We start from the raw sequence: 15,773 nt of genomic DNA, 5'->3' as shown, positions 1-15,773 counted from the left end.
AATAAAAGGAAAGTTTGGCTTGCTTGGAAGGCAGAAGGTAGGTCCAACTTACAATATGCAGCTTCGCCCACAGGTTAGACAAGGGTCAGGCTTATGGTGACCACCTGACATGGAGGCAAATTCTTGACAGGACTGTAAAAAATTCAGGACAAAGGGCCAAAATTCAGGATAAAAATTCAGGACAGAGTGCCAAAATTCAAGACAAAAACATAGGTCAAAAGGTCAATTTTATGGATACATCCAAGGAGAGGCCATACCCCACTACTTCATGAGTGCATTTATTTACTATTTTCTACATAGCGCTATTTATTCTATATGGTCTTTATGTGGTTTTCTCTAGGTATGCTACATTCAGGTGGCACATTATGTCCTTGTTAAATTGTAAATTCATGCCTTTGGGCACGGTGTCAAGGGCATCACCCGATCCAAATTTACCCAAAATTTCCTAGACAGAAAGCAACAGCAAAATTTTTATTACATTTCAAAAACGTTTTAAAACCTATGGCAAACAGTTTGGGAAACATTAAGGTAAGTAAAATCTGCTAGTTTAGACAAGCGGAACCAAAACATCTGGATCATCTCAACCTCCAGTTAACTTTAAATCTAAAAAAACATTAATGAGTAAGAGATACGGTGTGGGTGACAGTCTTTAACCTGATGTCAGGATGTGCGGTACCCACAACTTGTCTGTAGCCTCACAGCAGTAGAGTGTACTTCTGGAACTCTACACTTACCTCAGAACTGGGAGCCCAGAATACCAACAAATAGAATTAAATAGGAGGATGAAATTGAGATCAGATGGGAGATCCACAGCAACTGATTCAAAGGGTCGATGCTAAGAACTGGACAAATAAGGATGCAAAGAACAAGGTGTGACATCTGCTAAAATCAGACAAGATGGGCCTGCCATTAGCATCGGAAAAGTATAGTGTACTTGGGGATTTGTCTCAGCAGAGAGGAGAGAAGCAGAAGAGGCATTGTCAAGTGGTTGAACAAGCATCACCCATCCACCCTCGCAAACTCTTCTGGTACAAATGTCTGCTGGTCGTGCGGTGAAGGGTGAGCAACCGCCAGACCCTTTGGAAGGTTGTGCTGGGCAATTGCCCACTCTGTGCATGTCTTAAAATTGTCCTGCGGCTGAGCCAAGGTCGAACCAGTGATCTGGCTCATCCCTAAGTGACAAAGTACATGCAGATTATGCAGAATCATCAAAATATTTGGGACGTAAATTACACAAGCAAAATGTAAGGACATGATAAAGATTTTATAATGCAAAAAGTGTTTCTATAACATATGGTTGTGTTTTCCCCTTTGTTAGAAATGGGGTCTCTAGATGGCAGTCGGTTAGCACCCTGTCCAAGTAGGGAGCCTCAGTCTAGCCAGGATTAGGGAGATACCCGCTCAGATAACCCCTGCTTACTCCCTTGGTAGCTTGGCATAAGTAGTCAGGCTTATCTCAGAAGCAATGTGTAAAGTACTTGCACATAACACACAGTAATAAGTCAAAACACTACAAAAGGACACCACACCAGTTTTAGAAAAATAGCCAATATTTATCTATATAAAACAAGACCAAATATGATAACAATCCAACATACAGTAATAAAAATATGAATTCTGCAAGATTTACTCAAAAATACTGTTCCTTGAAGTCAATAGCTCCACCTGGGGCTATCATGGCGTTGTGATGAACAAAACCAACAGTTCAGGCCGGCCGTGGCGTTGCGGGCCAGCTACGGTGCCGGAAATACCCACAAACATACCTTGGATTTGCAGGGCGCCGTGATCCTCATGGTGAGCTCTGGAGAGTGGCGTCGCTGACGTCGTAGTGTCAGTTCCGGAGTCGGTGCAGAAGTCGTCGAGCCCTTGAGGTCACACGCATTGAGAATCGAACTCCAGGCTGATGAAGTCAGGTGCGCTGGCGTGGATGGCGTCGAGGCTGCAGTGCGAAGCGGGACAATGTGACGTGCGGTGCCCACAGGTCACGGTGCAGGCAGCGGCTCGGTGATAGAGTCCAGTGGCGTCGGTGAGTCGAGGGCTGCGGTGTGAAGTGGGGCGGTGCAACATGCGGTGTCCATGGGTCACGGCGCAGGCAGCGGTGTCATCGTTGCTGAAGTACTGTCGTCGGTGGGCCCAAGCCAGCGGTGCGGGATGGTGCTTTGTGACCCTCACGAGCGGTGTCCACAGGCCACAGTGCAGGCAGGATGCCTGGTGACGACACAGGAGTCAATGGTGCTGGCGTCTGTGGACCGGGGCTGCGGTGCGGGGCGGTCCTTCGTGTACCTCTCGAGCGGTGTCCACAGGCCACAGTGTAGGTGGCAGTGCTGGTGTCAGCAACAGCGGTGTTGTCGGGGATGCCCAGGCTTTGGTGTGAGCAGGCGATGCCGGAGTGCCGGGCCCACAGGTCGCGGTGCGAGCAGCGTCTCGGTGAAGTCATCTGATGACGGCATCAGGGAGACCAGGGTCGCGGAGCGAAGCGGGCAGTGCGACTCCATGTGGCGTCGGCAGGTCACGGTGCAGGCCACCGGCGTCGTTGGCAGCGTTGCAGTGGTTTCTCCTCTTGAACAGCACAAAACACACAGTTCCTAGTGCCGCAGGTCAAGGAAACTGAAGTCTTTGGTGTCCCTGAGACTTCCAACAGGAGGCAAGCTCTACTCCAAGCCCTTGGATAATTTTCTCAAGCAGGACACACAGCAAAGTTCACTCTTTGCACTCTTTTCAGACAAAAACAGCAACTGCAGGCCAGTCCAGCAAAGCAACACAGCAAAGGGACACTACTCCTCCTTCAGTTCTTTCTTTCTTCTCCTGGGCAGAGGCTCCTCTTGGTTCCACAAATATTCTAAAAGTCCAGGGTGTTGGGTCTTCTTCTTATACCCAGTTCTGCCTTTGAAGTTGGCAAACTTCAAAGCAAAGTCTCAAGTGATTTCAAGATCCTTCCTTGTCCAGGCCAGGCCCCAGACACTCACCAGGGGGTTGGAGACGGCATTGTGTGAGGGCAGTCCTTTCAGGTGTGAGTGACCACTCCTCCCCTCCCCTCCAGCACAGATAACTAATCAAGATATGCAGGCTACACCCGATCCCCCTTTGTGTCGCTGTCTAGAGGAGAGGTGTGAACAGCCCAACTGTTAAACTGACCCAGACGGGGAATCCACAAACAGGCAGATTCACAGAATGGATTAAGCAAAAAAATGCCTACTTTCTAAAAGTGGCATTCTCAAACTAACAATCTTAAAACCAACTTCACTAAAAGATGTATTTTTAAATTGTGAGCTCAGAGACCCTAAACTCCACATTTTCATCTGCTCTCAAAGAGAACCTGCACTTTAAGGATATTTAGAGGCAGCCCCCATGTTAACCCATGAGAGAGATAGGCCTTGCACAGTGAAAACCGAATTTGGCAGTATTTCACTGTTAGTAAATATAAAACACACTAGTATATGTCCTACCTTAAACATACACTGCACTCTGCCCCTGGGGCTACCTGGGGCTACCTGGGGCCTACCTTAGGGGTTCCTGACATGTAGTAGAAGGGAATGTTTAGGCCTGGCAAGTGGGTACACTTGCCAAGTCGAATTGGCAGGTTAAACCTGCACACACAAACACTGCATTGGCAGGTCTGATCCATGTTTACAGGGCTACTAATGTGGGTGACACATCCAGTGCTGCAGACCCACTAGTAGCATTTGATTTACAGGCCCTGGGCACCTCTAGTGCACTTTACTAGGGACTTACCAGTAAATCAAATATGCCAATCGTGGCTAAACCAATCAACAGGACACTTTACACAGAGAGCATATGCACTTTAGCACTGGTTAGGAGTGGTAAAGTGCCCAGAGTCCTAAAGCCAATAAAAACAGGTCAGAAAAAATAGGAGGAAGGAGGCAAAAAGACTGGGGATGACCCTGCAAAAAGGGCCATTTCCAACACCCTTTATATACAATTAGAGCCCAGATTTAACTGGGAATCAGATACCTTTTGAAACCATGCGACTAATATCTACCATTAACCCACTGATTTGCAGGATGGAAATCTTGGGAGAGCGATTCAGTCCCTCCAAGCCCAGTTTGCTTTTTGGGCTCCTTTTCTAATTTCAGTAATGGGCCACACAGCAGGGTCATCTTAAGGATTTTGGGGGCCCTGGGCCAAACGTACTTTGGTGGCCCCTATTCGGAAGAGCTTTAAATTTAGGATCCATTTTCAGCTTGTTCTGTTCACTGACAGCTCACAGACTCGCTTGTCCAAATTCTAAATCTATTTACATCTAATATTTGTTGATTTTGACGTGTGTTTTCAGTATTGTAATATAACAGCTGCTCAGTAATGTAAATGAAAATAATCTCTGTGATACCCTCCCCTTCTCAGGACATGTAGAGAACAGCTTATTTACCTGGGGAGTAAAAAGCTGAAACAAACAAAATGCTTTAGGACTGTGTTCATCTGCTTGGGCACCAATCAACAGTAGGGAACCAAGATGCTAATACCCAGATTACAGGGGCCCAGATGTCAGGCACCTCATAGTCTTAAACTATAATGTAAATAAATGTTTTATTAGATATCAAGCCTGCTGTAACTTTTTTTTTGGAAAGGTTCATGAAGGTTCATTAAACAGTGCAAAAGTTATTAGCAAGACAAAAAAGTATTTTTCTTCAGAAAACCTGATCCTAATTATTATATATATATATGTATATAATAGAAATTCAACAGTTATAGTTATACTTATGTCAAGACACACTATGCCAGATGTACAAAGCTTTTTAGTGGTCACAGATAGTCCGAATCGGCCATTTGCGACGGCTAAACCGCTTTCTGGCATGTACCAATGCATAATTGAGATTTAGCAACCTGTTATCGAATTGCAGTTTGGATTTGCTATTAGTTATTAGGAAGGGGCCCGTTTAGGGTGTCCCTTCCTAATACAAAATTGCACTGGTATTGAAATGCTACCAATTTCAAATTAGTGGCAACCCATTTGCAAATGGGAACGGGTCCCCGAGGGACCCCTTCCCCTTTGTGAATGTCTGTAAAAGCATTTTTTAAGAGCAGGCTGTGGTCCTATGACCACTGCCACTCTTAAAAAATGAAAAGGAAGCTTTACATTTTCTTTTCTAAAAACTTCCCGTTTACCTGTGAGGAACATGGGTTGCATTAAAAAAATATTGCTTAATTCAAAAGCAATCCCAGACATGGTGGTCTGCTGACCCCAGCAGGCCATCATCCCTGTAATTTTTGCGATTCCCAGTGGGTCGCAAAGCAAAACCTGCCTGGGAATCACAAATGAAACTCAATCGAATTTCCTACATTACAAATTGTAATTTCCTAATTGCAATTGCATGGAATTGTAATAAGGAACTTGCAATTTCTAACACACGTACATGTGGCCCCAAAATTCGTGCTCTAAGGTAACTAAACTTGCGCCCTCGCCATGCACTGCTAATTACCCCACATATTTAATCAGTAATGACATCTTCTATGACATCATTGATAACATCACTGCAACATTTGCAATAACATTATTCATGGGAAAAGTGCATGGCAAGGGCACAATTTATAGCTACCTTAGAGTATGAGTTTTACGTGTCTTGAGATAAGTTTAACTATAACTGCTGAATTTCTATGGTGTTGTGCGTGTAAAATCTGAACCTAACTATAACGTCCCTTTAAATAGAATTTTTAAAAAACGGAGAAATTCAATTTAAAAAAAACAACGGTTACAGGGACATTATAGATAGTTAGGTGAAGATCATATGGTTTTATAAATGTTGCCAGAAACCGGAGATGGCAATATAGGACAATATAGTACGTTATCATTATGTACATGTTTATTTTTGGGTACTTAGCTTGAAAAGGGTGTTTTCCAACAGAGACATGTTTCTTGACGATAGTAAGTTAGTAAGTGAAATATTGACTATACCTTTTGGTTACCTGCAGTGAAAAAAGAAAGTAACACTTGATTGTGTAATTAAGAATATAGAATTAAAAACACTCTTTGCACTGTTATAAAACACATTCGGTCTGAGAAGGGAGAACTTGTTGAAACTGTTGTTTTAACGGTGCAGGTCACAAAGTGCAGTGAATGGAATTAGAAAGGTTTAGGTTTTGTTTACCTTTAGTTGATAGATTGTTGGTAAAACAAAGGACAAGGTCAGGGACAAGTGTAACTGAGTGATTCAGTGGCTGTATCGTTAAACACATGATTATGGATTTCCCATATAATTTGCAGCATAAACTGCAGATGTTTTTTCACAACTATCTAGTTCAAATGAGTCAAAATAATGCTGGCTGAGAATGGGCCACATAATTTACCATTATGACCCTGGAGGTCACTAGACCGCCACGGTCGCGGTCGGACCGCAGCCAAAGTGGTGAACCGACCGCAAGATTACAACAGTGGCGAAAGCACAACGGTCGGACCACCGGCACCACCAGGTTGCCACCAGTCGACAGCCTGGTGGCCTCTGGGGATTACAAGTCCCCTTTCTGCCAGCGTAGCCCCGCCACGCATAAGCTGGCGGAAAGGGGGTGCCGGGAGCCTCTGCACTGCCCATGCACTTGGCATGTCTAGTGCAGGGGCGCCCATGGACCCATGGAAAGCCCCGTCACGCTTTCCACTGCCTGAATTATGGGCAGCAGAACGCCACACCGCCACATTGGTGCTGGCTCGATTATGAGCTGGTGTCAATGTTAAGGCCCTGTTCACCGCAGGGCTGGTGGGCAGAAACATTGTTTCCGTCCGCTGGCCTTGCGGTGAACTCCTAATAGGGCTGGCGGTGTTCTGGCTGCAAAGGCAGCCTGATGGCAGTACGAGTTTGGCTGGCGGCGGACTCGTAATGAGGGCCATAATTTGTATAACTCAGCTGCTTAATTTGGTGCTCCATTGCTGCATATTCCTGTTGACCCTGGCAAAGGAAACACATAGGGACCCGTGAAACATGGGTTTTGATACCACTCCATGTGTTTGTGTATATAAAGAGACATATAATTGTACGAATGGCTTTGAAGAGAGAAAATGCTACCTTGTAATAACTAGGCCTACGTTTCACACAGGCTTGTGTTGTATACTAAATTTGCTCCAAATTTGATGTGTGTGTAGTTGAAAAGTGTGTTCTGCTTTCCTGTACATGTGTGATATATTCTGCTGGTATCGAATTAAGAGAAAATTCCTGTGTCGCAAGACAACGATTAGCAGTAACGTTTCATTACATGTCGCCCTGTGTAGCATGCTAACTATACAGCTCCTATTCTTCATTTATTTTCCAGTTTCCTTACCACTCACCTAGTTCAGATATCGAGAAGGAGACTCTGGAGCAGGAGCTGAAAAAATCCCAGACTAAGATCACGATCTTGGAACGCAAAATTGACACCTTAGAGGCAACGGTGAGTGCACAAAGTGACGAGTGAGCAAAATCCTAACACGGTCCACTCAATTCATAGTTAATACAATTTAAATACAGCACGTGAAAACGTAATTTTCACATAGTGCACCAAACAGTATATTACTCTCAGATCTGTGGTACTTAATGTAGTGGCCTTCAAAAGACGAAGAGCTGAATCAAAGGACGAAGAGCTGAATCGACCCTGACAAAATCGAACCAATGGCCTGCAGGTTACACGCACATTTCTTTAGCTGATGTTCCACCCACTGACCTTTTTTCCTCCATGTATGGCAATCCCAAAAATTCTAAGCAATCCCTCATTAAATTATTGTTGTGAATGTGTATTTTGCAGATTGGCTTTTAAGGAAAGAGGTTGAAGGAGATAGTGTGGGGGTGATGCTTTTTGGGGTTGTGACCACGAAAATCAGGCAATATTCACTCTTGACATCAAATTACTTTGTGTGCTGCTATTCTGTTATTAGGTCTGGCCTAAAGACAGCTTTTGCTGTCTTGCCAGTTTTATGTTTTCCAAAATTAATATGGTATAAATAATTCATACATTTATAAGGTCTCCCAATGAACACTCTTATGCTATTGACTCATTAGCATGTCACTCAAAATATACCCCCTGCCACCCCTGCAAAAGGGACAGAGCAGCAGACCAGACCACTCAAGCCACTGAAGGATTTCACTTTGAGTGACTGCATTTTGCGCTTGCATATGTACCCATACACTTTAAAAAAAGAGTTCCCCAAAATAGAAATTGTTAGATGCTTGTGCTTCCCCATGACGGATAGTTCCTATGAATAGTATGGTTACATCCAACGGCGGCTCTTCCGCTATGGCGGAGATCTAAGAAGGATACCTAGTAGCCACTGTTCGAAATGCAGCTCTGGGAAAGATTTTTGATGATTTAACATTTGGCTCGAGAGGGACTTCAAATAATGACTTGAGGATTTAAAGGTTTGAGCTTTTGGGTATATCCATATACATATAGTCAAACCTGACATACATATGTATTCACTGGAAAAACCAAAGGTTACAGGAACGTTGTAGTTAGGGTCACGTTTTGCACACACAAAACCATAGAATTTCAGCAGTTATAGTTATACTCATAGTTATAATAATATGTTAAGAAACTATGGCCCTCATTACAACTCTGGCGGGCAGCGGTAATTTGGGGAAAGGTACTGCCAACAGGCTGGCGGTACCTTTTCCCAAATTATGACATTGGCGGTTTGGCTGAAAGCAAACCGCCAATGTACCACTCTGTCCGCCATGGTGGTAACAGCCGCTGGGCTGGAGACCTCGGTCTCCAGCCCAGCGGCCGTCACAATCTCACCCTCGGGATTATTACTCCGCCTACCGCCATGGTTTTTGTGGCAATTCCTTCCCTGGCACTGATAGGGGTCTCCATCGCCCTCTTCCCCTCCCCAGAGCCCTCCCCCGCCCTCCTCCTCCCAACCCAGCGACATCCACACACCCACACCCGCACACATACACACTCATACACACACGCATACCCACATCCATCCATGCACGCACACATACATACCCATACCCCGCAACACACACCAACATACATTGTAGCACACACGCATGCACAACACACAACATACACGTACACTCACATTCATTCATTCACACCGTCATGTACGCATACCAAAACAGACACACCCCCACACCACAACACCCCCACACACCACACAACACCACCCACCCCCTCTCCTGTCGGAGAACCGAAGGGTGTCCTCCGGTAGGAGACAGGATGCGGTGCTGCTGCTAGCAGCGCCACCTTACCGCCGTCCACCGCCATGACCGTCGACGGAATAATGCCAGCTTTCTGGCGGTATTCCATCTACGGTCATAATGCGGTTAGTGGCTGGTAGCTACGGCGACAGTATGTTGGTGACAATCGCCGTGGCCGTAGGCGAAATTTACCACCAATGTTGTAATGAGGGCTTATAACTTGTGGCCTTAAGTTACTTAACCACATGAGTTATAGTTTCTTCAGATAAGTTCTAACTGCTGAATTTCTGTGGTTTTGTGTGTGGTACACATGACCCTAACTATAACATGCCTGTAAAGTTTGTTTTTTTCCAGTGAATTTCTATGGGGTTTTTTAAATGTAAAGTAGTATATAACTACCATACATTAATACAACCACCACCGTGCATAGACAAAGTGCTAGGTGAGTTAGTGCTGTTATATATATAATTATCATGCGTGGGAGCCCATGCTTGTTTTTTGTTTTGAATTTTCGGCGGAACCGCTGCAACTTCTGCCAAAATTTTATAAAACATGTTTTTTGCCCTCGGATGGGAGGGGCTTCTGGGACCCCAGCACCAGAGCTAAGGGGTCACGGTGTCCCTATCCTGGTCCTTTTTCTTTTTAAAAAACTTTTTATCCCGTGTCTCAGCAGAAGCTGAGTCCAAAGGTGGCTGCCAACACTCCCTTGTTGAAGTGTTGGCAGACAATCCAATCTCAGCATGAGATCAGGAGGTTTTGCAAAGCATTTCTGTCCCTATACAAATTTGGATTTTCTTTAATTTCTCTAGAACTACTGAACAGATTTACACCAAATAACAAAAAATTGACTTTCTGGACCAAGAGCTACCTTTCTGCCAAATTTGGTGTAACTCTGTCCAGTGGTTTGGGCACTATTGCTGTTCAATAAATCCCTATACAAAAATGAATGGGGAAAAAGCATTTTGGGCCCCCCTCTTTCTCAGCCCCGATTGATGGATCACCCCAAAATGTTCTAGACAGCAGCTCACATGAGTGTTTAATTTTTTGGGAAAATCTTGTGTCAACCGGCGCCAAAGATATAGGCAAGTAAAAAAAATGCTTTTTCTATAGAAACTAGCTCCTAACTATAACTACCTACTGGTGGTATATATATATATATATATATATATATATATATATATATACATATGCCATGTCCAATTCCTGCCTTTCTTCCTGGCCTCACCAAATGGGATCGGTGCACAGCTCCGGGCGAAGGACCCGTCAATATTTATCAAAATCCAAAACCAAACCAAAGATTTGGGCTAAGAAGAAAACCACAATGGTTGAAACGCGTAGCCTATGTAAGCTGATACATTGTTACTATAGAAGGATTTAAAAGCTATTAAATAAACACTGGAGTTGTCTGGAGTGCCGGCGTTCTATCTTCTAGATTGTTATAAATATATATATATATATATATATATATATATATATATATATATATATATATATATATATATATATATATATATAACAACCACAAAGGCTCCACTACAGAGCCAAAAGGAGCACTCGTGACTTCACAGCTGCAATTACTTCATCCAGCATGACGCATTTCGGCTGCTTGCCTTTTTCAAATGCTGGTAAGTAAAAAAAAAATATATATATATATATATATATATATATATATATATATATATATATATATATATATATAAACTACTGGCAGTCGCCAGTAGTTATAGTTAGGACCTAACAAAATACAGCGAAATTCACTGAAAAAAACAAAGGTTACAGGGTTGTTATAGTTAGAAAATAGAATGAAAAAAACATATAAATTCACTTAAAAAAACAAAGGTTACAGGGACGTAATCAGAGAAATTCAGCAGTTATAGTTATTTCAAGTAACTATAACTCTAAGCTTAAGGTAACTATAACTTGCGACCTTGCCATGTACTGCTAATAACCCCAGATATAATAGCACTCATGACAACTTTTATAACTTCAATAAAAGTATCAATGAAACATTAGCAGTCAAATTATTGCCTGAGGACACAAGTTGTAGTTGCTTGAAATAGCTATAACTGCTAAGTTTCTCTGGTATTGTGTGAGTAAATTTAGAACTTAACTATAACGTCCCTGTAACCTTTGTTTTCGGGGCCCTCATGCACAGCCCTGTTGCGCACTCCACTGCCCGAATTACGGGCAATGGAATGGGCGACGGGTGCTGCTGCTGCACCCGCTGCACCACCACATTGCCACCGGCTTGATTACAAGCCAGCTGTAATAGTAAGCCTCTGTTCACCTCAGGGCCAGTGGGCAGGAACGCTGTTTCCGCCCGCCGGCCCTGCAGTGAACTCCAAATAGGGCAGGCGGGGCTTGGACCGCACTGGTGATCTCTCAGCGGTTTGAGTTTGGTGGACAGGATTTGCCGCCTGCCAAACTCATAATGAGGGCCTTAGTTACAGCATGAGTTATTGCATCATTGTGGTAGACGTGTCAAGCAATTACTTCTGACTTGAGAGGTACATCTACTAAAGTTCTGAAGACCTTCAGGCATGTTAAAGACTTCACACAGTTTTTTTCAGACAATTCTTCTTTCTGATAGTAGCTGTCTCCCTTTCTATTAAGGTGCCCATAAATACATTAGCAGGACGGGGATGGTAAAAGTTTTACAATGCATCAGTTGTCACAATGCCGGGATTCAGTGGCTGGCAGTCTGGGTTAAATCAGGCGACTGCTTTGAGATATCCTTTGATTCACAACTGGGACAAAAAAGGAGATATTTGGTCCTGCCATTGCGGTGATGAGAGACGCGTAAGAAATCTTACATACCTCCGTCCCCCTTGCCCATTCGTGGATGGTTGGTTTTTTAAAGGCTTTATGAAATGTGTTTGGAGTTTGGAGTATATGTTGCTGATGATTTCCACCCCTGATGGCATCTACATTGGGTCAGGTTTGGTCAGTGCAGGTAGCTCTGATTTGTTGGATTTATTTCCAGAATGGACACATCCAGACGTCAGTACTTCACTACTGATTAGATTGTATGAAACATTCCCACTAATAATCATGCATCTGACCCATCTGTCTTACTTGTCTAATTTCATAGCAGTAATGATGGCATTCAGGTTCTTGTGATTCAAAATGGTGACTCTGTTATTTTTCTTATTGGTTAGTGAGATGGCAAGTTCACAAATCAATATCCTTTTGAGCTTTAAGTTTTCTTTCTCATCTAAATGGATTTCCTGGGTTAAAGTAGCATTAGACCCCAGTTTAGAAAATGTGAAATGAATTTATGTCTCTTGGTAGGATTGTTTATCCTTTTGAATGTACATGAGCCACCTTTATTGTACATTTTTGTAGTTAACTGATGGCTGCTGATTGTGAACTGTGAAAGCCAATGAGTTATCATTGTAAATAAACATTGTTAGTGGTAGATATTGTAGTGCTTCATTTCAGGTCTATTTCTAGGTACATTTTCTGCCTTGCTGCTGCTACTTTCACTATATAATGATAAAGATACACCAGGTTAGTTATTCAGTTTTTTAGCAGCTTGTAGGATCATGCTGACTTGAGTATATTCAAGGAAGTATATTGTTATGATTTGGGGTTTTGAGTTGTTTGCAGGTAGAGACAGAGGGCCTTGTCAGTGGACATGATAGACATTCAAAGGTTCCTCTATTGATGTGTAAAGAAGTTTAGGCAAGGTACTTGTTAAGAAGGATAAATTCCCTTTGAGTGTGGCTGAGTCTCTGATTGTTACTCCTACTTTATTTTTTCAAACCTTCTAACCGTCTGTATACGTTGAAGACTGTTGACTTGGAATCTTGGAGGGAAACATTCAAGCTCGGCTCTTCTGCCATTGTTTTCAATTATACTTTTCTTGATGCTGTCAACCCTACCTTCTATGTGTTGCAGCTTGTCACACGTTGAGGCCAGGAAGAATTTAAGCGATTTCACCGCTCATGATAAATGCTAGTATGGGTTTGGCGGGTTGTTTTGTGGGGGAAGAGGATATCATTCCACCCTCTTATCAATGGACTTCTTAGTGGATTGATTGTTAGTGCTTTTGTCAATTTCAGCTTAGTTTGGTGTGGCTTTCTACTACTTCATGAAGTAGCTTGGTTTAGTAAACATACTAGTCTATTCTTTATTTTGGTCTTTTGTTTCTTTGTCTCTGACATTTACTCTCAGATATCCAAGTGTAAAGTTTTGATTTCCTTCAGTGCCGATTAATATGTCCCCTTTCGTGTAGATTATTATGTTCTTCCTTGTCTTTGACTAATTCATTGTGGCTTCACTGGTTTTGCTGCTTGGTTTACTGAACCAGTGGTTCATTTTGTTAGCTTGATTTACTGTTTTGCTGGTTTACTGGTTCGTTGGTGTCACTGTGTTGGTTAGGCTGTGTTTCATTTTGATCCAATTAATTCACCTGGTATACTGGTTTGCTCGCCCCCCTGCATTTCTTGTGTCTTCAGATAGCTATCAATCAGTGTTACATTCACCCTGTTTGAAGTCCTTATCATGGCTACTGTCCCATTCTTATGTGGACACAGTTTGAAGTTTATAGCAAAATTGAGATGTAATCTTGTTGCCTCTGCTCTACTCACAGCTGCTACTTTAGTGTTCAAATTGTTTCCCCTATTCCAAAACAAAATGGATACATCTATTGACCAGAGACCAAGAAAATGGCAACACAGTCGATATCGTTGGGCATGGCAGAGAAGGTTGTTCGGAGAGCTGATTGTGTGTGTGACAGAGAAGGAGCGAGTAATGGAGCTCTCTGTATTCACACTCAGTGCTAGTGAATGGTTCAAGAGTAGGGGGAATGAGGCTATGTAGCCAGATTACACACTGAACTTTGGTGTTAAACCTGTGTTCCGATACAGCTTGGCACCACATGCTGTGCAGTGCGTGCATTGTATTAAGTTGGCAGAGAGGCGCCATCTTTGGAGCTGTCACTATATCGATAGGAGTCCACAGGACAGAATTAGAGGCTCCAAAGCCACACAGAAGAAATCAGAGCCTAACAGTGAACCGATGGAGGGAGATGAGCAGTGTCTTCATGATGTTTGGTGGTGTCGCAAAGACACGCAGAATTAGGCCTTAGTGGTTGAGATCCCTCAAGTGGCAGCCCCACCCTTCTCTTGCACGAAGGCTTGCAATCTAAAGAACTTCAGGTGTATGATCGTGCCTCAAGAGTGTTTTTGTTTACATCTAGTAAAAAGGTGCTTTTTTACCCTGACAGTGATGAGCCCTACTCAAAGACAGACATTTTGCAGGCAGACCTATCATGCCCCCTAAATATATTTTTGTATTCTTTCTTTCTGATCCTTTCTTCCATCAGATTAGGTAGCTTATGCCACAACACTCCAACTACTAGTCTTATGCTTCATGTTATCACATATTTACAGTTGCTGGTCCACATAACCTCGGAGCACTGTGCATTACTGTTGGTTCAAGGACCCTCAAGAAATGTCTGACGTCATTCAGAGTATTGAGGCACAAGGTAATGTTGATTTCATCACCAGATGAAAAGAGTCAGGTGTTAAGTACAGGACTCAGCCAACGAGTTGGTACCCAGTACCCCTCCTGCTATGGGGAAGCAAGGCTTACCTTCTCACTCCTTGTCTAAGTTCCTGGCTCATGTTCTGCTCTATGTCATGCAGCTCTAAATGCCTGCTGTTCATCTCCTGCACTCTCTTGTACAACTCCCGGTTCAGAGGACCGGAACTATCCCAGTGGCTCAACCCAGTTATTGACCCCAACCTTTGTTTCTGCTGAAATTCCTGTCCCCTCAGGATTGAAGTATCTTTCTGTAGATCCACCCTGGAGGCCTTCTTTCCTCAAAGGGGCTTGTCTTTGAGAACCAGAGTCTATTTTGGGTGACTACAAGGACATGCACCCAACCAGATGATACCTTGCTGTCATAGCCATGACTTTGTAGGTACTGATCAATACCACTCCAACATTTCTACTGCTGAACTAGGGCATCTGTGCCTCGGTGGCTAAACAGCACCTCCACTAGGCCAGCCTTGATATTACATACCAAACTCGTCAAGTGAGCCTAGCAGATTAGAAGAAAGCCTTTCTGTGAACCTGTCATTTCAAAGTCATTACACAATATGAATGAGGTCCCCAAGGACCAAAGATGGCTGGAGAAATATAAAAAGATGATTTTCCAGTCCAGTGGTCTTTCCCTTTGGCAGGCCAATACAAAGACTATCATTGTGAGCTTATGTTTTCAACTCTAGTCGAGCCTCTTTACACCTGCATTGTATCCATGAAGATTAGGTTTATGCTCAGTCTAGGCAAGGAGGCAGAGAAAAGAAAGCTGCTAATGTCCTCGGACCTCCTCGCCTGACCTGATTCATTTGTTACTGAAATCTCTGTAACTGAAGAAGGAGACTTAGGAAAATCTAATCAGACTCCCTTTTAATAGTAAAAATGTGCTTGACTCCTCAATGAATGAACTCCTCCAGTCATGAGGACAAGCACTGTCTCTGTGTGTTTATATGTAGCATTACCTAGCTGCGAACTAACAGAGCATCAGCTGTTGAGAGATTGAAGACTGTTACAGGCAAGTTCCTGTCATGTAGGGAGGAGAGGCTCTTAGAACAGATGTGTCTTCAGTTTATTTCTGAACAGCAGGATGATCAAAGCAAATCC

At 43.3% G+C, this 15,773-nt stretch overlaps 1 protein-coding gene across 1 annotated transcript in view; it reads left to right on the top strand.

The window, feature by feature from the left end:
- Nucleotides 1-15,773, top strand: part of LOC138292186 (uncharacterized) — a 158,769-nt gene that overhangs the window by 69,261 nt on the left and 73,735 nt on the right. Inside the window, exon 5 of the mRNA XM_069230624.1 lies at nucleotides 7,258-7,374. Within this exon, the coding sequence (XP_069086725.1) occupies nucleotides 7,258-7,374 (117 nt within the window). The remainder of the gene's footprint in view (nucleotides 1-7,257; nucleotides 7,375-15,773) is intronic.

This window comes from Pleurodeles waltl, chromosome 4_2 (assembly GCF_031143425.1).
Source record: "Pleurodeles waltl isolate 20211129_DDA chromosome 4_2, aPleWal1.hap1.20221129, whole genome shotgun sequence".
NCBI classification, from domain to species: Eukaryota; Metazoa; Chordata; class Amphibia; order Caudata; family Salamandridae; genus Pleurodeles; species Pleurodeles waltl.
Note: the sequence above shows the minus strand (reverse complement) of the source record. Positions and strands in the feature narration are given on the sequence as shown.